The sequence below is a fragment of the Condylura cristata genome, unplaced genomic scaffold (assembly GCF_000260355.1).
Source record: "Condylura cristata isolate star-nosed mole 26May11 unplaced genomic scaffold, ConCri1.0 scaffold00006, whole genome shotgun sequence".
NCBI classification, from domain to species: domain Eukaryota; kingdom Metazoa; phylum Chordata; class Mammalia; order Eulipotyphla; family Talpidae; genus Condylura; species Condylura cristata.
In genome coordinates this window covers 2259673-2283829 of record NW_004567107.1, presented here as the reverse complement: position 1 = coordinate 2283829, position 24157 = coordinate 2259673, and the positions used below count along the sequence as shown (strand labels likewise).

Here is a 24157-nt window from a genome sequence, read left to right as displayed (position 1 = left end):
CTGACGTGACTGACGTGGTCTCGGCTGCAGCCCCGTGAGTGCAGAGTTCGAGCGCACGGTACTGCGCGTGCCTGCTTCCAGCGGTGTTCCCTCTGCTTGCTTGCCCATCGAAGGGCCGGCCGTGTCCTGCATTCTACTTTCTTCTCATGCTTCCTTGTAGCTTCACGTTGTAATGCCTTTAGACTCCCATTTTCTTGGAGACTATTTTCGCATCTCTTCTGTCGATTTTTAGTGGTATGCTCTCACCCTCCTCTATTACATGGACAAAAATCAATGAGTTCATTCTACTTTCATCTTTATCCGCACCTTCTCCGTTTTTGTTCGGAGGGTTCCTACTGTGCTACATCACAGGACATCCGTGCATCGCGCTCCGTCCTTCACTCCTGCTTTGTCTTGGCCCGACACCATCAACACGGTCCCCACCAGGCTGAGGCTGGTTCCTCGCCCCTCTCGGCTGGGTAAAACTTGCCCAAGTACATTCGAGATTAGCAAACAGGTACCGAATCCTTGTGTTTTAAACCGTCTCCCCTGGCCATACCCTTGAAAGCCCGTGTGGCTGACCCCCGCTTTCTCTGGCGATGCTGCCGCCCCCACCCCCACTGCCTTGCTTTACATGTTGTTTTGAGGTGAGTGACATCAGCCTAATTTTCTCGCCTCATAAGCTATTGGGCTTTTTTTGTTTGGGGATCTTGAGGAGTTTTTCTTCATCTTTGACGTTGGGTAGTCTTTCTAGAATATATCTTCACTGCTACTCCCCAGCTCCGGGCAAGCGCCTTCAACATGGAGATTCAGACTTTCTTTAACTTCCAGAAACTGTGCTTAGGTCCCAGCTCCCACTTATTAGTTTGCTCCATCATTTTGTTTCCCCCCTTATGGATGTCAATTATAGGTGTGTTGTTTCCTCTCTGTCCATATTTTGCTTCAGCCACTTTTATCTTTGAGCTTTTCCACTTATGTATCCAAGCTTCGCACTCCTCAGCTTTTCTTCAATGGGCTGTTATGAAATTTCACTTGAATCTATCCTTGAACATCTTGAAATTTGTCTTAACATCTGAGACATTCCTCGATGTAATAAAGTCCTGCTTTCTCCATTGTATTCTGCCTATTTCTTTTTCATTTCTGCATTTTTAATTCAAAGTTGTGTTTCCCACTTCTCCAAATGCTTGAGATATTAAATTAGTTTGAGCCCTGGCCAGTTAGCTCAGTTGGTTAGAGCGTGGTGCTAATAAAATTAGTTTGGAGAGCTATATAAATAGTTTCTTCTGCTTTGTGGTGTCTGTTTCCTTTGGGAAGAGGGGGTTTCTTCCACTGAAGTGTATGTTCTCCTACACTTTATTAGGGAACTCTTAACCATCTAAGAGGCTGCAGGATAACAGTGTGATCAGCTTTGAGTCAGACTCTGCAGTGGCGACTACCTTTGTTCTTCCGCTTGCCTATCTCACACACGCCCATCCATCCATCTACTTATTGGCTTCTTTTGGGACACATTCTAAAGCTGCATCCCCAAACACCCAGGCAAGCATTAAGTAGAGTTTAATGTTCACTTAAAATTTTTCTGAGGTAAAAATTACCTACAATATAATGCACCATTCTCCGAATTCTAACAAACGCATAGTCCTCTGAAGTATGTTGCTACCAAGATACAGAATATTCTACCACCACAGAATCTTCCCTGTGCCTTCTCCATTCAATGCCTCTCCTGGTCCTCTCAGGACAGTGTTCTGGCTTTTAGTCCTTTAGTGTTCTGGCCTGTCCTAAAACATCACACAATGGAGCCACACAGTGTCCTCTCTTTTGTGAGACATACAAAATCTGTCCCTCGGTAAAATTTAATAGCAAGAGCGTGCAAGTGAGCACACTAGGATTTGATGGTTTTGTTTTTTTCTGTTCTTACTCACATGTAATGTGGAATTGGGCATTTTTGGTCTTCTAGCTATGTTTATATGTAATTTATTTTTTTTATTTTTCGGTAGCTTGGAGGACATGTGCAGAGATCTGGATTTCGATAGCTCCATGTATCTGATGGGGAACATTTCCAACATAAAGGAAGAACAATTGCTTAATAACTACACTAATTAAAAAGATGAGCATGATTTTGACACACCTGCTTTCTCCCTACCCCCCTCTTTTTTTTAAGATTTATTTTTATTTATTTATGCATACAAGAACTGGGGTGCAGGCCAGAGGTACAGGAAGTGAGAAGACTCCCCAGAGACTGCGTGGGGAGCAGGACAGGCAGATTGACTGAAACACACAGTGAGGGGAGTAGCGGGCATGACAGAAGAGGTCTGCTGCGTCCTGTGGGTCACTGTGTGGCCATAGCCTGGTAGTGCTGAGACTTTAACTCCTGCACAACCAGGGAGGCCTCCCCCACACACTTTTATTGCAGAGGTCTTTTAAAGCAAAACTTTACAGATGTCTATTTCCACCTCTGAAAAGCAGATCTTTTGTTTCATAAAAGGTGAGGCTACTATGACCTAAGAAAATTGCTGACAATTCCTTGGTTTCATTTGAAATTTAGACCACGTTCAAATACTTCCGACTGCCTTGTAAGAAGTGTTCTTTTGCATTCAGTGTGCTCAGATCAGGATCCAAGCTGCTGTGACGGCTGTCAGGCACCACCTCCTCCCTGCCTCCCCACCCCAGACTGCCTGAGAAGCTGAGCTCATGGGCCTGCAGAAGGTCCCACACGCCACTGTCTTTTTTCATTTTTCTTAATCTCGACAGTTTTAATCATGGATAAACCTCCAGTCATGTTACTGAAATCCCGGGGCCTCTGGTCTGTGGACTACAGCTGCCAGTAACTGCCGTGTTGGACATGAGACAGACTATTTTAAAACACAAGCTGACAGGTGACAGTGATGGCATCATCTGGAACACTTCACTGGGAACCTGCATGACGAGTGTGAGAAAGGAAAGCGGCAGTTTTCACTCTCGGAATACCCCAAAAGAGTCTCTGGAACCCCTGCTGTAGGTCCATGATTTGAAACTGCCCCTGAAAGAATGGGCCTCCTGGAAAGAGGTTACATCATAAGGTTTATGCCAGAAATGAAGCAGGAGTATGAAAGCGGATTTTTCATGTGAGTCTCATACAAGGGCGTTGTTACAAAATCATGCAACAAAGACTTTCAACAATACTCTGCCTGGTGGTAAAATCTTAAAATGTGGGTTTAGACTCTTAAAGTGAGTGTGATGCATTTCGGGACTGGCTGGTCTTCAGAAATTCCTGAAGGAAAACGGAAGTTATTATCTAAGTCTTGCATGTTTGGGAAAATCTGTTTTACTGCTTCAGAACTGCTGGGGGTATAGATTTGTATTATTTGGGCAACTATTTTGTCATTTCCTGGGAGGGAAACATTTGCTCGCCCTCAGCCAGGGTCTCTCTCTGCCCTGGCTCTCTAGCTCGGGGGGGGGGGGGGAGGGGGCTGTCCTGCCCGTGGCTAGAGGTCTGGTGGCATCTCTGGTCCCTGCTCACAAGACGCCGCTCCCCAAAGTTGAGGTAACTGAGAATGTCTCCGAGAGGCAAAAGGGCCCTCCGCTTAGAATCTCTGCCCCAAACTGGTGTTCCGCTGCCAGGGCAATGCGAGGGACACTCGCCGTGACCGGGGCACACAGAACCCGAGAGCCTCAGGACTGAGCGCTCGGCGCATAGAACGAGAAAGCCAGGAACAAGTCAAACGACTGCGGACTGGAAAGTGGGTAACTGAATTAGGACACAACCAATATAATGGAATGTTTCCTGTCAGCAAAATGAATAAGCTATAGCTGAACTAACAAGTTAAATAAAATTTAATGAAAGAAAATGTGAAGTGAAAAAATTAAGTCCGAGCAGACAAAACAGGATACCTTTTAAAAATAATGAACTTAAACAGCAAAATGAAAGAATGCACAACCTGGGAACATGCGTATGTTAAAGCCCCCCTCCAGAGGGGAAGGGGGACAGCAGCTCCCCACAAGGCAGAGGCAGGCCTGGGGGTGCTCACGGGTGAGCGCAGGCTGCAGACGGTGCTCCCACGCAGGGCTGCGCAGAGGGCACATGTGATCGTTCAGTCTGTTACCGACACGTGAAAGGGCCACCCCTGGGTCCGTGCCAGGGTGCCAGAAATCGGGGGTCACGATCCATTCAATTGTAGACCCCGGAAGTCAAATTACAAAGAGCTACAACTCCCAGCCCTCCCCAGGCTGGTCCTCCGTCCTGCCCTCCCCCCCAGCTCCTGGGGCCCCTGCTCTGTCGCCTCCTGGTTTTTATCTGAACGCACCAACTGGCCCGCAGCCGGGGCCTCTGGCGCTGCCCCTCAGGGGCCAGGCGCGGGGGTCGCGCACCCTGCAGGGGGTTTCTCCAGGGGCTTTCTCGGGCCCAGACCCTCCCCACAGTGCCCGACCCTCCCTAGCGCTCCTTAGCCAACGCTGCCGCACGGGTGCTGTGAGCGCAGGGGCCCTGGCCAGTGCGATCGGCGCCCAGGACACGCCTTCCCTCCAGTCGCTTTGGCTGCCCAGCTCGTAAAGACTGGCGCTGAGCTGGCACTCGCCACAGGGCTGGCCTGCAGAGTCCGGCACAGCGGGGCTCTGCAATTACCCCAGAGCTGCCGCTGGCTGGCAGGAAGGTGCCATCCCTACGGCACGTGGCCGGCCACAGGACAAGGCCAACCGGGCCCCGGGTAAAGGGGGCCCAGCGCTGAGCAGTGCGGCCACTCGGCACCCTCCCCCTCGGCGCTCAGGAGAGTGACGGAGAGGGCACGGAGTGGCTAAGAGAGCGGAGCCACTCCCGTGCGGCAGGACAGCGGTCAGGAGCCCGAAGGGCGGCCAACACGGCCTTTCCAAGATGGAAAAGTGAGTCTCATCTGCTGTAAGTCCGGTAACATAAAGACTGACGTGTAAGACATCACGGTGTATTTCCAGTATCAGGCTGACGTTCTCCTGTGGCTTCTTACAGCTTCACACCTAGCGCATCCGTCAGAAGTTGTAGATTAATATTTAAAATGCCGAGGAAGCCAGCTGCTTGTTCTAGTCTCTGACTCAGTTAAGCTCTTACAATATTTTGACTGTTTAAGAAAATTAATAATGGGATGTTAGGCGGTAGATTAGCTGAAACTAAATATCAACACAGCGAGATTTATTTTTGGACGGCTGAGCTCATCTCTTCAAAGGGCGGAAGCAGGAGCTGTTACACCCTGAGCCGGTACTTACACAACAGAGCAGCCGCGCAGGAGCGCCGGCCGGGGGCTATCGCCGGGGCGCCGAGTCGCGCCTCTCCAGCAGGCTGCAGCCCGCGGCCCCGGCTCGGGGACGCCAGGGAGGTCAGGGCACGGAGGGCCGCTGCACCCACGTGGACAAACGGGTACAGGGACCGGCAGACACCTCGTCTGTGTGCTCGGCCAGCAAACACGCCCTCCTCCAGGCCCGAGCCTCTCCTGCGGAGGGTGCGCGCCTGTGCTACCAGTCATGTCCGGGGGGGCCCGCACGAGCGTGCCGAGGGGCGCAGAAGCCCTGCTGCGGCTGGGCCGGGCCTTCCCAGCAGGGCTCGGGAGAGGCCCAGTGCGGCTCAGCCCTTGGGGAGCGTCAGTGCCGCAGCCGCCCTCGTCTCCTCCCTTGGCGGGGACGGAGCTGACAGGCCAGCGGGTGGCAGATCTTCTTCCACGCGTTGGAGGGGCCCAGACAGGCTCGCCGCAGTGGCCTGGTGTGCAGGACAGCCGGAGTGCGGGCTGCCCGCACCGCCCAGCGCCAAAGCCCGCCCCGACAGCGGACTGGGCCAACGTGCGGACACGAGACCCGCCACCCGGCCCGAGCTGCCCTGGGGCTCCAGGCATCAGGCTGTGCCAGCCCCACCAGAGTGACTGCCTGCTTTACCCTCCCGACACCCCTCCCCCAGACAGGGCGCACACGGCGAGGGCTGCGGCGCGAGCAGCCCCGGGGGTGTGTGCACAAAGGCTCATCCCACCCTCATTTCAAAAGCCAAACAGGAAGCCAGTCAAGCATGCGCCGGGGTCGGGAGAGCTGGGGGTGCGCGTCACAGGTCATGATGAAGATGCGCAGACCCCCAGGCCCGCCAGCACGACCCGTGCGCACAGCCGCGTCTACAGGGCTCAGAAGTCAACGAGTGGAATGACCCAGGTTTAGGGATCTACAGGGCGCGAACTGCGTTTCCCGGGCAGCGAGCGAAGGCATCAAGATGTGGTGATGCGGCTGGAGAGGCGGGCCCCGGACAGGCCCCGGTCAGGCCCCGGACAGGCCGTGGGTACTGCGCTCCTCCACGGCGTGGGCAACTCGTGGTCAGCACTAAGCTCACAGCCGCCACGCGCCACGTACGTTCCTCTGTACATGTCAAACGGCATAATAAACACGCCTCGGGGATGCGTGGACAGGCCAGCGCACGGTGGTCACCGGGAGCCCCAGGCCGAGACTGGGCGGGAAGCACCGGGCTGGGGAGGCGGCCTGGCTGCCTGGCCGGGAGGCTCGGGGGAGGAAGCTGCGCCGAGACCCCCTTTCATCGGGCACCACGCTGCTCCCGGCCACACCCCTCCTTCCTCCCCACTCAGATCCTGGAGCGGGGGGCTGCCAAGCATGACCCCGCAACGCCACCCAGCTTCTGGTTCTCCAGGTGTCTGAGCACAGGCACCGGCGGGAAGGCGCCAACGCAGGAGCTCCTGGCCGGAGCCGCCCGGTCTGTCCTGCGCAGGTCAGCTTTACTGCGGGTCTGTGAGTGTCCGGTGCCACCACAAAGCAGGGAGACTAAAATGAGCGCTTTCTGGCCAGAGTTCATCAGAGAGGGGTTCTTTTGACTGCACTCCAGGAAGCCGGGCAGAGGCAGGGGAAAGCCCGTTTATTTTTTTTTTTAAAGATTTATTTATTTGTGCATACAGAACTGGGGTACAGTCCAGAGGTTCAGGGGCGGTGAGAGGCTTCACCAGAGACAGAGCGGGGAGCAGAACAGGCAGATCGACGAAGTCCACTGCTGAGGGGAGCAGCGGGCGGGTCAGGAGAGGTCTGCCACACCATGTGGTCACCCCCGGGGCAGGTCGGGAATCGAACTCATGCGGAAGCGGCTTTAGCTTCTCAGTGCTGAGCTGTAACCCGCTGCGCACCAGGGAGGGCCGGAAAGCCGTTTATTAAAGGCTGGCCAAGGGGGGCAAAGGGGACGTCCGCAGAGCCGCTGCGTGTGCCGCCTCCGCAGCGCCTCACGGCCTCTCCTGCCAGCCGCACTGCCCAGAGCCTTCCGACCACCCCGGCAGGTGAACACCGACCCGGCTGGACTGCCTCCGTTCCGGCCTGCCTTCCCGCGGGGCACCCCACTCCCCAGCACAGCCCCAGAGCCTCCCCCTGAAGTCAGAAGGAACAGGGGACCAGCCAGGGGCACAGGGGTCGGCAGTGAGGGCCCGGCTCGCCCAGGCCAGCCGTCCCGGAGCCTCGGAGCAGCAGGCCGAGAGGCCCACAGGCAGCAAACGCCACCCTCCGGGAGTAAGAGTCCGAGGCAGCGTGTTGCTGAATGCTCCGATTATCCGCCTGGGGGGTGACTGGTCCCCAGTGCTTTCTAGTAAACAAGCGCCACCTTAGGGAGACCCCGTGTCACCCACGAAAGGCGGTGGCTGGCTGGGCGAGGCGACCCGAGCAGCCCCTCAGAGGGCGAGAGAGGACCCAGTAACGCGGAGTCCTCCCGAGAGCCATGCGCCCGCGCCCCCGTCCGTCTGCGGAAACAGAAGCTCCGCGCCGCGCAGGGGAGGCGACCGGCCGCGAGGTCAGAGCCCCTTCTCCGGCGGGAGGGGCGGCCTCGGCTGCTCCCGCTCCTCCCTCAGCGCCAAGTCCTGCCTTGGTCACGAGACGGAGCTCAGTGGCCCGGGGTAATCTGAGCAAACCTGTTTCACTGAGGATGCTTTCATTTTTTTCTTCATTAACTCTCTGGTCCCTGTCAAGTACGCTGAGAGCAAGATTTATGTTGCCACTGCTGGGTCTAGAGGATCTTAAAATTTAAACAATTTGTACGTTTAACTGAGACAGAAAATATCTCATGCTTTACAGACGGACACAAATTGGTTTCTTTTCTATGAACAGAACACTGTATTATCTCATTTACTGTATTTCTTAACAGAAGGAATATTCAAGTAGCACATTACCCAGCTGAACACTAATTGTTTCTCGCAAATGAATATCACACATTTAAACAAGCCCACACCATCCCCTTCTGAAAGAGAAAAACACACACGCGCCCACAGCGAGCCTGCTCCCAGGGCTAAGAGGCCCGAGTGCTCGTCTTTCCTGCCGCGGAGCTGGGTGTTGTGAAGTTTTACAAAAGCAAAACGCGGGGGTGGGAGGTCCACACCAGAGCCCAGCCGCGGCAGCGACGGGCAAGAGGCCAGGCCCGGACCGTCACTTTTATTCCATCACTTCCGCTTTCTGTAACATGTGGGGGCCCCTCTGGGCTTGGGAGTTGTCGCGTGCATGACAACAGGAAGGCTGCCGTGGCATGCCCTGCCCTGCGGGCTCATGCGGACACCAGTCCGGGGCTGAGGTGAGGAGGGGCCCCACATTTACAGAGGCAGCTCTCCCGGGTACAAGGCCCCCGGGTCTGTGATGGCTTTCGGAAAGGACCCGCAGGACTAGGCTGTTTTCGGGGTGTTTTCTTGGCGGGAGGCAGGAGCTGGGCGGGACTGAGGTCTCTGGGACACAAGAAGATGATTCAGCGAGACCCAAGTGGTGGCCTTCCTCTCTGGCCTACTCTGAGGCGCGCTCTGCAACTTCATTTGAAAGTGGGATCCCGGGGGCAGGACTTGTACGCCAGCAGGCCAGGGAAGGGAGAGACGCAATTTGCATGGAACCAGCATTTACTCTCCACTGAGACAACACAGACCTGAGATTTCATCGTTAGGTCACTCTCTTCCACACATCCCGACAAGCACCTCATGGAGAACTCACCAGAAGCATCGCTGACGTTCCGTTGGGCCTGGAGAGGTGGATGGACATTTCAGGAAACATCCTGTCAATGCGGCTGATCACGTCGTCCACATACCTAGGAGAGAGACACGTGTCTGAGCCGGAACCGAGGCGGGCAGCGGGCCCACAGGGGCACACCAGAGCGTACGGACCTGACGTGCCTGTGAGAAGGCGGAAGGTCTTGCTCCATCACAGGGGCTTGCAGTACGTGCAGCACCCCATCCCTCCTCCTCCCCCCGAGCCCACCACTTGGACGTGACTTCTTTTGGTATTTGTGGTTTTGACACCGGTTTTTTCCCAGCTGGAGGGTGGCCAACTGACTTTCTTCCTTGGGAAACGAATTTTGTGGTCTCCTTCTTGACCTTCAAGGACAGAGGCTTCCCGCCCCCCCCAACAGTGGTCTACATAGAGCCCCCCAAGTCCACTGGTCCACACAGAGGTCCTCCCCAAGTCTACACAGAGCATGAGGGCTTCACGCTCTCTGGCCTGTTGTTTTTTAAAGATTTATTTATTAATTCATACAAGAACTGGGGTACGGGTCAGAAGTGCAAGGGCACTGACAGGATTCACCAGAGACAGAGTGGGCAGATCAACAAAGTCCACTGCTGAGGGGAGCAGTGGGGAGACCGGAGAGGTCTGCCCCGCCTGTGGGTCACCTCCGGGGTGGGGACCGAACCCGCAGTGAGAAGCTGTGGCCAGCTGGCAGGGCTGCGCTCTGACCTGCCACACCACCGGGGAGGGCCCGCTCGCTGGTCTAGACGGAGCCTCCGCTACGCTCATCTACACAGCAGCCCCCACTCTGGTCTCTGGCTGCAGCTTCTGGCTATTGCTCACCTCCGGTCCCCTGGACAATCAACCTCCTGGATTAGATTCCTGTTTCCTGGCTGGACTCTAACTGAAGTCGTATCACTATTTTGGTTAAACCGGTGTTCAGGCTTGCGCTCTAAAAGCTCCGGGCATGACGGTAAATGGCCAGGACCGGGCTGGGTGCTCCGCGCAGCCGGCCTGCCCTCAGTGGGCGGCTTCCTGAGGACCGGGGGCAGTCCAGGCCGGGCTCGGCCGACTCTCAGTCGCTCGCACCAGGTAATCGCTTTTCGAGACAGCCCACGGAAAGGTGTCCTCTGTCTTCCGCCCACCTGGAGACTGCCTCCGAAAGCGTAACAATCCTCGCGATGAACGGCGCTAAGCCGCTGGCCTGGTCTTGGCGCCGAGACTCCAAGTTATGAACAGGCGTGTTGGCGCGTCATGGGCCTACTCCATGAAAACGCCCTCGCTTCGGGGCTCTGGCCGAGGCAGCTGGTCACAAAGACGCCAAGGCTGAGCCTGCACAGGCAGGGCCGGCCCATCCTTCCGGAACAGTCACCGAGTGCTGTGCTCGTCGTGACCACAGGGCACAAGGGGACGCAGAACACAGCGGAGCGAGGCACGGCGGCCTGCTCGGGCCGGAGAGGATTCGTATCCGCTGGATACGGCAAATGAAATCATCAGAGCAGGGACACGGAAAAGCCAGCTCTCCCAGGGAAGAGGGAGGTTAGCGTCCACGAGATTTTCATTCCAAACCTCGCCCGAAGCTGGCAGGTGGATAGCGGGCCGCACACGGCCGCGGTGGGGGGAAGGTGACGTCTCCCTGCCAGCTGGCAAAGCTGGGGGCCCTTCGGGCCTCCCTGGGCGAGGGCCACGGCCCACCTGACGCTTGGAGCTGGGCAAGGCGGGGTCTCTAGCGGCAGCGGCACGCAGAGCGACGGGACCGGAGAGGGCGGCCTGCGGGGAGGGGAGGCGCGGCGGGCTGCTCCAGCGGAGGGGCTGAGGAGAAGGGCCAGAGGGAGGCTGGGGCGCTACAGACCCAGCCGGCTCCGAGAGAACGGAGCGTCTCTGCGAGGAAGGCCGTGCTGTGGGCCGCCGCGGCGGCCTAGGGCTCGGCTCCCCGGATGCCAGGGAAACGGGCGTCCCCGGCTCCCGTCGCGTTTACGGTTTCGCCACAGGCAGCCCTGGCTCTCAGCTTAGATTCTCCAGAGCAGGGCAGGAGGCAGAGAAAGGAGAGCAGTGGCTCGTGCTTCGTCGCTGGCTGATGGCAGGCGCGGGGCGAACCTCACGCGGGGCTCACGAGGGGTCTCTGGAAACTGTCCTCTGAATCTGGGTGAGCGGGTGAGGTCCAGTTTCTTCAGACTCAGCAGGAAGGAAACTCCACTGTCCGAGCGGGCGGAGGTCGCGCTAAGTGTATGCTAACGGGGGGCTGTCTTGGGTTCCCGCCTCCATCGATCGCCATCAGCCGTCAGCGCTCCGGTCGGAGAATGCAAAGGGCCGTGCGGCCCCAGCTCCGGGCAGCATCACAGATCGCCCCTCCGCGCCCTTCACCTCCAAGGCTTCAAAATACCTCTGGAAACGTTCTCTTTGATAGGCAAAGAAAAGGGGAGTGGGCAGACGGGTGGAGCGAGGAGCCCCGGAACCGAGTTCAGAGAGCCCCTCCCAGCTTGTAGTGAGGGCCGGAGCGCGCCGTGGCAGCAGCGAGTGTGTTCCGTGCCTCTCTGAAGTCTTTCACTGATGAGATCTTGCTTGTCAAGGAAGGCGGCGGGAGAGAAGAAGAAACGCTTAGGAACAACACCAGCCGCCGACCTGGCGAAGTGGGAAGGCCTTGCTCCCCACCCGGAGCCCAGACAAAGCTCAGCAAACTCAGTGCTAAGATTCTGTCAAGCAAAAGTGAATTCCATTCACATGCCCAACAGAAAGGAGATGCAGATTTCCCTTCTGCAGGTGACATTATGTATTTGCCAAAAAAGAGAGGGAAGTCAGCTGCGTCTTTCACTGAGGAAAACAATGTCTCAATCCTAGAAGTGAAAATCAAAACATTTCATTTGCAAATAGACCCAGCCTCCAAAACACAATCCACCAGCAGCGACTTGACAGAAATAAGGGGAGCTTCCTTGTCAAGTTCAAAAGCTGAGACACAAGGAGCTTGCTTTCTCTCAGCGAGCTGGCGGGAGGCGGGGTCTCCGCAACCGCCTCCCTGGCAGGCTGAGGCCCCCCCCCCCCGTGTGCCCGAAGCCCGCAGCTCCGCTGTGTGGCCCCCCCAGCGCCAGGGCCCAGGCCAGGTAGGAACAGCGAGCTCTCCTCCCACACTTCCACCATATGTCCCTCGTTCTGCGGCAGGATCAAATCACTTTAATTTTTACCTTCGGAATATAGGCAAACAAGCAGTAACACAGCAGTGGTGACGAGTTTGCACTTGAGCAGACGCGGCGCAGAAAGACATTAATTTAGTGCCAAATTGAGCAGTGAGTCACAATTTGCACATATCTGTCAACCTGCTAACAGGGTAATAACTTAGAGAGATTGCTGTTCCTATTTACACGACAGAGCCTTTCGAAAACAGGGAGCGGCTCGGCTCCTGCTCCTCCCGGAGCGCGTGGCCCACGCACCGGCCTGACGGTCCAAACGCCGGCTGGACGCACAGGTCCCGAGAAACCGCAGTCGTGGATGCCAGGATCTTCCCTATTTCCAGGTAGAAAATGGAGCGATCCGAGGACCCGCCTGCGGGCCCGCTCCCCGCGACAGCCGGACCTTCCTCAGTGGCTTCTTCCCACTGCACCCTGGCTTCTTCTCGAGGTTTCCGGAGGCTTCCTCAGGACTCAGCTGCAACACAACCCTGCGGCCGCTCCACCCGGGGCCGCTGCCTGGCACCAACCTCTGGGCCTCGGGAGGAACCTAGACCTACGATGTCTCGTCCACTGTCCGGGCAGCTAGGAATGGGAGGGCCTCTCCAGGAGAGCCCTGGCGAGCCAGGCACCGGCAGCCCCTGCTCAGGGGGCCTGAGGATCCCCACCAAACCCCGCCAGCCTTGTTCGCGTACTGTGTCTTAAAATCCATCGTGGGCCACCGAGTCCTTGGAGAACTGTCCTGAAGCCAAAGCTCACGTCTACAGAGCTTCCTGCACCCTCTTAAAACACCTATTCATGGGCCCCAGCTTCAGAGTGACAGCTGCAGGTCCGGCCCAGAAACGAGGTGTCTGGCGACCCCCGCCCCGGTCCTTTCTGAATGGAAACAGCTTCCTTTTCACTGCAGCTGTTCTCGCTTTAGCCGTGCCTACGCGTGGCGGCGTGGCGCCTGCGAGGAGCAGGTGAAGTGGCCCAGGGCACGGGCACCAACAGTTCTGGTCATCTAAGTATCTCGCTTCCCTGCGGGAGTCCCGGCTTAGTTCTGTTGGTTTGAAACGACTCTCACGTTAATTAATCTCAACCGAACCCACAATCGAGGTGCCTGATCTAATTCCGTGGCCAGTGCCGCGGCCCGAAGCCAGGGCCGCGCTCCCCAGAAGCCCTGCCTGTGCAGAGAAAGGGCGTCCTGCTCATGGCACCACTGCCGGAGGCACCACTCAGGGGCGCGACGGCCAGTGCCCCAGGGCGGCTCCCCTCCAGCCTTGCCAGGCGCTCCCCAAGCCTGGGCCCGGCGGCGGGGTCCCACGACTGGCCTCTTCGCCTGGAAGACTCTCCCTCACAGGCGCAGGCCAGTCTCGCTGGTGCCTCTGGACGGGGTCGACGCCGCCGCACCCCAGGGAGGCCCCTGCACCTCTCGGCCACCTGGAAAAGTGACCCCTCACAGGGCATTACCCAGCAAGCGAGGTGGCAGGTGCTTCTGTGAGGGAAAATGGCGAAGATGTCGCACGAACCACTCACAGTTCTCTTTGTTTCCTGGCCCAGCTGGAATGAGGCATTTCTCCAGCATTTATTTGCTTAGTGTCTTCCTCCCTGCAAGACTCCTCGGGATGGCGCGGCTGCCTTCTGCAAAGCTGGACCTGGTCACGGGGCGGCCCCCCGACCTTCCTCCAATATTTGCAGAATGAGGAGATGGGCCATGAGGTCAGCTGGTAGGCGCTCGCGGCAGTTAGGAGACAGCTAACATGCAAAGTTGTCTGCAGCAGAGGGCGAGCGGGTGCCCGAGAGCGTGTCAGCCATCTCGGGTGACCAGCGCGGCAGCCGGAGCCCCGCAGCACCTCGAGGCCAGCGGTGCAGACCCTGAGGTCTCGGGGGCCCCGCGCGGGTCTGCTCCAGCAGCACTCGGGGCCAGAGGCACGAGCCTGAGGCCGTGCTGCGTCACGGCCCGCCGGCTGGTGACGCTGCTTTTCATGCATGAGTTAGTGCTGCAGAAGCATTAGGAGAAAGATGAATGTTACCAAAACGGGCGACAGTACCAAAATGATCACAAAACAGAACGTGCAAGACATCTCTAAAGATCCCAGGCTTGGAAATCATGAACGTGGCACTCTACACACCAGCGTATATTGCAAACTACTTGGATTCAAGCTTCAGAACAATTTCCTGGACAGATGGCTCAGTTCTCTAAAGCCTGACCCCTCCTCAAAAGAAAAAGCCCACAAACCTGGCCGGCGGCCAGGGATCTCGTGTTAGGGAGATGTTCCGCAGCGCCAACCAGATTTAAATAGCATTTACCACACACAGTGTGCGCGAAGCGTGCTGTTCATTTTCTCCACCCGTGGAACACTGAACGTTCGGAGCACATCTACTAATAAGCCCCTTTGTGGGGAGAGGGCCCTACGCAGTGGAAATCAAGGAGAATCACCTGTAGACGCGAGGATGGTTTACGATTTCCCTCTACCCCTGTCGAGAATGACGGAGACGGGAGACGGGAGGGAGGTGCCCGTGGCTGGAAACAGAAGGGGGTTTGTTTAATTACTTCAGAGGGCGAGTGCCTGCAACCGCAGCCATCAATCTCAATATGCGCAAGAAAGCCGACCAAGCTCCGCGCTCTCTCACGCCTCCACTCAGGTCAAACTTCTCAGATTTGTATGATATTTGGACCACACCCGGGAAAGGTTTCTGTTATTTTCGCAAGAAAATTACGTGTTTTCTAGACTGTGCATCCCAAAGCAAGACTGGACGCACTTCAGACAGAAGAGCACCTGCTGAAGCTTGTCCACCTCTCACCTCGCTCTGGGACGCCCTCGCCCCGACAGCCACCGCCCCGCTGTGCTGTCCTCTGCCAGCAGAAGATGCTGGAAAACCTCAGAACTCCTCAGGGACACATCACGCAGGCAGCCAGCGCCGAAGGCTGGGAGACTGGCCTCCTCGGAGGCCAACTGTGGCCACAGGTGTGGAGGGGCCTGGTCCCACCTCAGTGGCTTGTGAATTCAGGACCCTGGGAATAAGCTGAGAAGCGCGAGGGTGGGCGAACAAGGCGCCATGTGCTTCCCCAGGTGAGACAGACACGAGGACACGCCAGGTATAGAAAGGCAGACCAAGCCTGTCTTTCTCCCCAGTGCCAAGCAGGCCTCGAGCTCACGACGTGCAAGGTCACGTGGCGGCTGCCGTCACGGGTCAGCTCCCGCTCACCGCCGAGTGAGGCACAGGATTTGTCAACGATCCCTGTCAGATCCACTTCAGATATTTACCGAGTGTCTATGGCCCCCGACCGCCCGCTCCGTGCCCAGAGAATGCCGCCGGCGTGAGGGGGTGCCCGCTGCCCATGCGCCCTGGGGAGGTGGTCCAGCGACGCGTGCAGTTGGCGGGAGAGGTTGACACGGGCACGACTTGCCAACTTTCAAAGCACATACACACCCTGTCATGCCCTCAGCAGCCCTAGCAAGCAAGAAGAGCCAGGTCAGCTCCCCTGGACAGAGGGCAGCAGTGAGGGGCCAGGCTGCTGAGGCCCGGGGCCCAGCCTCCTCCTCGGATGTGCTTCCTAGGCTTCCGCACCTCGGTCATCCCCAGGCTTTGGGCGAACAGCCGAGGAAGCGCCCGGCGGCAGAGTGACCAGTGAAGCTGACCACGGCCCCAGGCCGCTCGGCAGACACTCCGTGCCCACGGGCACCCGAGGCAGCTGGTGGCGAGGTGCCCGCCAGGGGCTCCTCCGCGGCCAGGGCTGCCGTGCCGTTCTCCTGCAGGCACAGGCCTCGCTTGGGGAAACGGGGGGAGGTGCACTCTGCTTCCGGTCAGGGTTCCGACCTTGCCACCTCCCATAACGTGCGGGGAGAGCGAGTACTTTGATTTCATATTAATTTCACTAGCAGGCAGATGATCTTCTCAACTTGTTCTTGGGCAGACACGCGCCCAGCCACCACCCCCGAGACGCTCAGTGCCTCAGCTCGGAGGGCAGCTGAGTGCCCCTGGCCATCGCCACCTCGGCGAGCCTCGCAGGCTGCGCAGGCGCAAGGCGTGCTCTCCCGCAACTCCAGCTAACGGCGTCATTACACCAGCCTCGCCACCAGGTGGGGGCGCAGGGGTGCCGGTGCGTGAGTGAGCCGGGAGGCACAGGGACGCCGCCCGCCTGCGCCTCCGAGCAGGGAGCTGGACGGGACAGCGATGCCGCCCCCAGGCTCTGGTCCAGCCCCCGAGGCACCGGCTCACAGGTGCTGACCGGCGCACTCAGAGTGGGCACCGGGTCCAACGGGTGCCCACCGGGGGCGCAGGCTGGGTATGGTGCAGCGGCTGGCACCATAGGTCTGGGTACCACTGGGGGGGGGGATGTTCACATTCACTGTTTCTCGACGTCCATTGTCCCACGGCCCCATACAAAGAGCACTGGGTAGGGGGTGCCAGAGACACCCCCCTCTCCTCCAGGATTTCTGCCCCCCGGCTGAGCCAAGGGGAGCTTCACCCTCTGCTTGGCCTGGCCTGGTCTGGCAGAAGGGAGGCACCAAGAGGAGACGTGAGAAGTTGGGTAATTACGCCCCCCACAGTCACCAGGGACCCCCATTCCTCATCATTGCTCCACCAGGCTCCCTCTCACACAGCGCCCCCCGCCTCCCTCCTTCACTCTGGTTCCAGTAAACCATCCTCCACTCCTGCCCCTCAGGAAGACCAGTGCAGATCCCACACTACCCCCCACGTTCCCTACAATGCCTGCACTTTTGAGTGGTCCCCTCATTGGAATCTCTCTCCAGAATAAAAAGTTCTTCTCAAATAAAACATAAGATATTAAAACCAACCACGCAATTCCCCTGCTAAATTATAAGAAATATGGTACCTTGCAAAATATTTAAATTAAGTGAGGATACCAGTGATATGAATATTCTACACTGATAATGAAATAAAATTGGACATGCATTCTGCTTACTTAATTCAACACCATTCATTGAACAAATAGTTCCTGGAGTGTCTTAGCTGTGGGTATGGCTAGTTTTGAAATTCACGGCATCCAGGCAGAACAGTGGAGTTGCAGGGGAGGGGCTGAGTCCCCACAGGACCCCACCTGGCTCCCAGCGGCCCCGTGTCTCCCCTTTCCTCTCACAGAGCCGGGGGCCTCTGAGCAGCTGAGCTTCCTGGCCCGCTGCCGGGCCCTGGTCACTTTTCCTTCTAAGTCCACCTGTCTGGTTCAGTCTCACCCCAGACAACAACTTCCCAAGTGTGCCACACAGGCTTACAAAGTGGTCGGTGAGATGGCGGGAGGTGACGGATGAACACTTCAACTTAAATATCTATATGTGTATAGAAAAGCCTAACTAGCAAACTGTGATCTCAGAGGTTATCACTTCTTAGAATGAGGTAAGCTTTTTAGATGGGTTTATTGGAAAAAGGAAAAAAAAAAAAAAACAAAACAATTACTCAAACAATAGAAGAGTTGGCCAAGGATTATGGCAATGACCCTGTTATGGTTGTAAATGCCAGAGTTTAGAACCCCCTTCAAGCAAGGCAGGTGAATAAGCAAGTTGATTTCAAAAAGACTTTGCTAAATTGTGTGTTCTTTTTCTACTTTAAACAAATCTTTACTGTCACAAAAACGGGCAGGGCTTACGCATACATCTGGAGAGAGGAGAACCGGCTAGGCATCCTGGGAGGGCTAGGCTGTCTAGGTCCACACCATCTCAAGGGAGTGTGATCAATCGCCAGGCACTGACCACCGGAATGTGTCTGGGAATGAGCAGGAGGGGGAGGTGCGCCTCCTCGGAAGAAAAGCCTCTCACATGCATGGCCACTGGCCCCACGGTTCCTCTTGCCATTTTCGAGAGTCAACAATTGTACCAGAACATGTTTCTCCCAGTGGAGCCAGAGTAGGAGTCTACGGGAGCCAGGTGTGGTGTCCTGAACAAACTCCCAGAGGGCGCCCTCTACAGGGGACGGTGGCCTCTCCGAATCATAAGCTGAGAAATGTGGCAGTTCTCCAAATCCTTGGACAAACTCTTTACAGCATCAGTCAGAAGAGAAGTAAAGTTAACCGAGTTGACTGTCTACCCACATCACCAGCACCCCTGAGCCCTGCCTACTGCTTCTCCCCTTCGCCCCACTCAGGAAATGTCTCTGGCCAGAAAAAGGGAAGGGAAACCTCAAGGGGACAAAGCCCATCATGCACAAAGAGGATCATAAGAATGGGAAGATACAAAGGAGGAGGAGGAACCTTGGACGTTACATCAGGAACACGTAACTATCTAGGTGGGTATGCTTCTACAAATATCAACAGCATGATCGGTACCAGCAATCATGAATGACACTCTCAACTAACGTCCTGTAAATGACATGTGTATTCCCCCACACAGAATGCAGTCTATTAAAGTGCAAGTGGCATGCATTCACAAGACAGATGATAAGCCGAGTTTAAATAAGTTTCAAAATCACATGAAATGTGTTTCTGACCCTAACTGAAGTTCAATCAACAACAAAAACAAATTAGGAACATTACTCAGATATTTGGGAATCAAACAACAAACTTCTAAATAACTCAAGAGACAGAAGAAATTATAAGGAAACTTAGAAAATATCTTACACTGATCGTAGTAAGAGTATATCAAAATTTGTGGGATGCAGGTAAAGCCACACTTGGAGGGATATTTATAATTTTTAAAAGCTTATGTTAAAAAAGAAAAATCCAGTAAAGATTAAAGATCTAAGTTTCCATTTTAAGAAGTTAAAAAAAGAAAGTTACACCCAAAACAAGCAGAAAGAAGGAAACAATATTTGTAAATGAGTGAAATAAAACAAATTTAAATAATAGAGAAAAATCAGGGAGTCCAACAGCAGATTATCTGGAAGAATGCAACTGAGTTAGACTGATCATGCATTAAAAAAAAAGGGGGGGTGTCAAGAAGACACAACTTTCTAATATCAGAAAGGGGTGAAGAGACACAATTCAGACTGTAAAAGTATTAAAAGGATAATAGAAACTATTATGAATGACTTTATGCTAGTTAATTTGACAGTTTAGGTGAATATAAATGTATAAATTACATAATTGACATAAGAAGAAAAACCTGTGGTCAACCATGGCCCCCAAATATTATATATAGTAAGATATTTTGAGAGGGAGCCACACTCATGTAACTTTTACTACAGGGAATTATTAGGACGACTTGCTACTAGCCTTACTGTGCCTATTTGACAAATTAAAGTTAAACATAGGAAAAAGCACAGTCTACGCAGGGTTTGTACTCCAGGTCTCCCCTGAGGGTCTTGGAACATGCCCCCTTATAGATCAGGGGTCGGTCAGGGGCTATTGCACAGAAAGACAATACATGGCGATTAAGTATATTCTAAAACTAACACTGATTTCAAAACAACCCATGTGTGGTGTATACAGAAAATACACAAGAGATATACAAACATAAAATGGTTATCATTCAGGCTTTGAAAGGAAGGAAATTCTCAACAGTCGACAGTGCAGATGAACCTGAGGACACATGAGAGAAATGAGGCAGCATAAGAAAAAGTAGCTCTGACTCCTCTTCTCGGAGGCCCTGGGATAGTCGGAGCCGACGGGCAGATGCCGCATGGCGGCACCAGGAGGATGTGTGGCCGCGGTCACAGCGCAGGGGGACGGTGTCAACGTCACAGGACGAGCCGAGCCCTGGGGTTGGACGGTGGCACCGCCGCATGGTGACGCGAATGTACTTAATGCCACTCAACTTAAACATGGTCAAGGTGGTAAATTTTATGCTGTGCATATTTTACTGCAATAAAAAAGTTAAACTGAATGAAACCAACTCGGTTAATTCACTGTATTCACAAATGAAGGACAGGAGCAACTCAGCGAGGCAGAGAGCTTTTGACAATTCAAAACCAGCTTGGGATTTCAGCGGGCAAGGAATGGGCGCAGGAAGGGGCCGGGCGGACTGTTCCCCAAGAAGGATGTGCTGGTGCCCAGTCACCGGGCACCGAAGAGGCTCAACACCAACAAGTGGGGGGAGGCGGAGGGCGCTCACGGCACGGGGCGGCTGCAGTCAGAGGCCCGCGCCAGGGCCTCAGCCACGGGCTGCCGCACGATGCCAGGGCCCTGGACACTACGGTTTAAATAGTCCCTGCGGGCTTTCCCCAACGGTCACTTCCCTCCTTGTCTTCTGATTGGGACGCCCGTATCTTTCCACGCGCTGTGCCTCGGACTCTGGCATCGTGCCACACGGCCTTGGCAGCGATGCCGTGGCGGTGGCCGACGGCAGACAGGCGCGCGGCACACGGCTGCAGCTCCACTCCTCGCGCCTCGCCCGGAGAAGCCAAATCTCACGTCCACACACACGCGCACACAAAAGCTCGCAGCCCCGCGTTACCAGCGCCCAGCCGGACGTGCCCGCGGGCCGTGAGCTGGTGCCGGATGAACACCGGAGGCACACCCGCACGACAAAGGCCACTGCCTCCTTAGAAAGTAACACGCGCAAACGACCCGGATGAGCCGGACACCTCGGCTGAGCACAGGAGGCACAAAGCACGCTCCGCGCCTCATCTGCCAGCTCGAGAGACCGTCCGGTGTGGAGAGACTGCGAAGCGCAGAGCGGGGTGCGCGGAGCGGAGGCTGCACGAGGGTGTCTGGACGGCATGGACTCCGGCCGATGAAACTTCTCTCTCGTTTGGGGCGATGTTTACAACAGCACACATTTATCAGAACATATTGAACGGTACATTATCATAAACATGAAGTCTATAAAATGGTGTATTTTATGTAAATTTTATCTCAATATGTTTTTTTTATATAAAATAAGCTCGGGATATGTGCCAACTTCTTTGCATGCGTCTCAAATATTAGTGAAATGAAAGTCAAATTACATGGCTTTTAATCAGTCTTGGGGGAGACTGGCCAAGAGCCTGCCCCCGTGGGGCTGCCTGGTGCTGGGCGGCCCAGCGCCCCACCGCCGCTCTAAGGCAGGGGAGGTTCCTGGCGTCCACAGACTCTTCCCGAAAGGCTCCGGCGCAGGCTGGTTTTGTTGTTGGCTTTCATCATCCTCACGTCGTCGCCTGAGTCTGGGCGGGCCAGACTCGACAGCCGCGGGGGGCGTGCCAGGAGCCCGTCCGGCCTCTGCGCAGGCGCGGCCCCAGCAGCGGAAGCTCGGGGGACAGCCGCCCCGGATACATTTGCCCCGTCCTATCTGCCCATCTGGACGCATGCGAGTGACTGCAGACAACCTTCCGGATATATTTAGACCTGGACACCACTACTGTGGCAAGAGACTGCCCGCAAAACAATTTTGGGATAGGGACACTTTTCTCTTCCTGTTGAAAGGAGCAATTAGAAAATCGGGACGGCTGCAGATCTCGAGGTCAGGAGCCCCACTGGGCGGGGCAAGTCCCAGCTGGACAAAGTGAGCCCATCACTGGGCTCTCATCGTTCTAAGGCTGGTTCTGAAGACTGAAAGAGGCAGTATACCAAGAACCTGGCAATTTCTCGTCTCCCTGTCTCTGTCTGTCTGTCTCTCTCTCACACACAGTAATACAGGAGGTTTAACGATGATGCAAAGCCAGCACATCAAACTTCTAACCCAGAATCCAAGTACCAGGTACTTTCACCACTGTCTCCACCGCACCTTCACCCAGAGCCCCTGGGCGCGGTGTGAGGACCGGCACGAGATCCGGGTTCTGTCCTGCCTCTCCTGCTCACGCTGGGGCCGCAGCGGCCATGTCCTCGAGCCCTCTGGCTCTGACTTCTCCTTTGGGTTAGATGACAGCTAAGGGCCCTTCAGCCTGGTCAGGTCAATACACATCCCTGAGAGGCTACCGGACGCACAGGAAGCAACACACAGCTTGAAAGACTATCCATCTTCCAGTGTCCATGTGGTAATTATTCCAGAAAATTTAATCAATCAGAACACCCTGTTCCTTAACCTCTGCGAATACCTGGGCTCTATTTCACGTGATGGCTTGCGCGGATCCGTCGGTATTTCAGCAGCGAAGCCACACCAGTTCTGGCACGAGGCACACTGCCATGGCCGCTGTCCAGCGGGGCCGCCGGCCAGACAGTGTCCAAGAAATGTGAAAACTAGAAGGGGCTGCTGCAACCAGATCGGGCTCCAGAGATGCCCCCGGGACAGAGCCCTTCTGTCCACTGGGCTCACCAAGGAGGACTGGACGGGGCTGAGCAGACAGAGATGTCCAGGGGCACATGGGATCAAAGGTCACAGAGCTGCATGTCCGTCACCCCAGGATGTCAGAATAGATGACTTAAGTGGGACGACTTGCAAACAGAACCAGGAGAGGAGGCGTGTAGGCCCCTCAGTCCTTCATTCCTGACACCGACTGACAACAGAAGATCCGCTCGGCGGGCAGACGCAGTGGTAGCTTCATCCTTCCATCACGCCACGGAAGCGCAAGGCCGCCGGCCGCAGCCACCTGCGCAGGCTGTCCCCTGAGCGCTGACAAGAGACTGGTCGAGAGCTGCAGAGATGGGAGGTCGGCGCTTTGCTCAGCCCCACCGCTGTCCTCGGCAGGGAGGACGGCAGTGAATCAGCCTCGAGCGAGTCAACAGCCCCTCGGCGCTCGAGTCAAGCGCCGGGATGTGTGGCCACGGAGGCTGACGCGTAAACGAAGACAGAGTGGTTCCATTTTGGTAAAACAGGTGCAGCCCCAACGTGAATAACAACAAAGGGCTGACAAATTGCAGGGTGCGCAGAGAAGATGAGCTCGGCCGGTAATGGAAACAAGGTGTACAAGACCCAGCCGCACGGCGTCTGTCTCACAGAGACGAGAGATGACACCGTGGCGCCCAAGACATGCAAATGGAGGTGGCTGGATGAGGACAGATCAATTGCTCTCGGTCGATGAGGATAATACAGGGGTCCAGCAGGGAAGGGGGAGGTTAAACATTAGGCAACACTTCTCGACTGGAAGGGCTGTGAAGTGGAGAGGCCGCGAAGGGCCTTCGGCTTCAGGACACACCTGCGTGATTGCCGAGCCGTGGCGCCCGCGGAGGGGAGCTCGCCATCAAGGCCGCCCCACCTGGCTGAGAACAAGGGCAGGAGTTAAACTTCTGCTTTTCCACATTTTTAACACCCTAGGACAAGGGAGGGTTTAGCCCACCGGGCAAGTGCTTGGCATTTAAACCCAGCCTTGCCTGTGAAGTGGCCCGCCAATGGTGTGGGGCACAGAATCACACACGGCGACTTGTTTCTGAGCCAAGGCAGCGGGCCGTCTGGGCGGTGGCCCTGGGGACACCCATGGCAGCCACAGACAGCATGTCCTGCCTGCCTGAAATGCTGTCTGACATCCTTAAGCCTTAATTCAAAGGTTCCTTTCTTTGCCGAGCTCCAAACAAGAGTGTATTATTTGCTGTGCAACAATGGAAAGCGTTTAGCCTGATGAGCGTGACTCAGACACGCTTCATCATCTCGGGCGGCCCTGAGAGGCTGCCGGCAGCTCTGGGAAGCAGGGCCTTCCCCGATTCCACGCACATAATGACTGGCCGCTGGCCTCTGCCTCCATTAACGAGCTGAGCAAGCGCGCCTGGGCAGACTGCAGCCCACAGCCCTCCCACCAAGACAGCAGAGCCCGCCGCGACCCCGGTCCTCACCGGCCTTCTGCTCCTGCCGTGGAGTGGCCACGTGCTGAGGCCACTCGCAGCACTTCCCGAGGAAGAAGGCTCTTGAGCGAATCCAGACCAGGAGTTGTCAGGCTCAAGAACTTTTCTGCTCCCCCCGGCCGCCCACCTCCCACAAGTCACGTCATCGTGGCGCTGAGAGCCCCGAGAGGACATTCAGTCCAAGTCCTCTACTCCGGGCCGAGCCAGCTGGGCACAGAGACGCGGTGGCCTTGTCCAAGCCGACTCACCGGGGCTGGGATTAGAACGGAGACCTCCCAAGTCCGTTCCGGTCTTAGGTGGAGACCTTTTAAGTGGGGCTAATCTGTCCCCACCGGGAGCCCAGTCCCCTCCAGTCCCCTCCCGACAGACGAGACAGGAAGGCCCCGCTGCATTTTGTATGATACTCTCACCCACTCTTATCTTTCTGACAATAAATTCCGGTCACAGTTTAAATGTACTTGAAATTATGCCCCATAGTTTTGAGAAATCCCCTCGATTTATTTCCGAGCAC

At 56.0% G+C, this 24157-nt stretch overlaps 1 protein-coding gene across 1 annotated transcript in view; it reads right to left on the bottom strand.

Moving 5' to 3' along the window:
• MED27 (mediator complex subunit 27) overlaps positions 1-24157 on the bottom strand; it is a 141675-nt gene that overhangs the window by 37131 nt on the left and 80387 nt on the right. The window contains exon 4 of the mRNA XM_004677237.2: positions 8908-9001. Coding sequence (XP_004677294.1) covers positions 8908-9001 — 94 coding nt within the window. The remainder of the gene's footprint in view (positions 1-8907; positions 9002-24157) is intronic.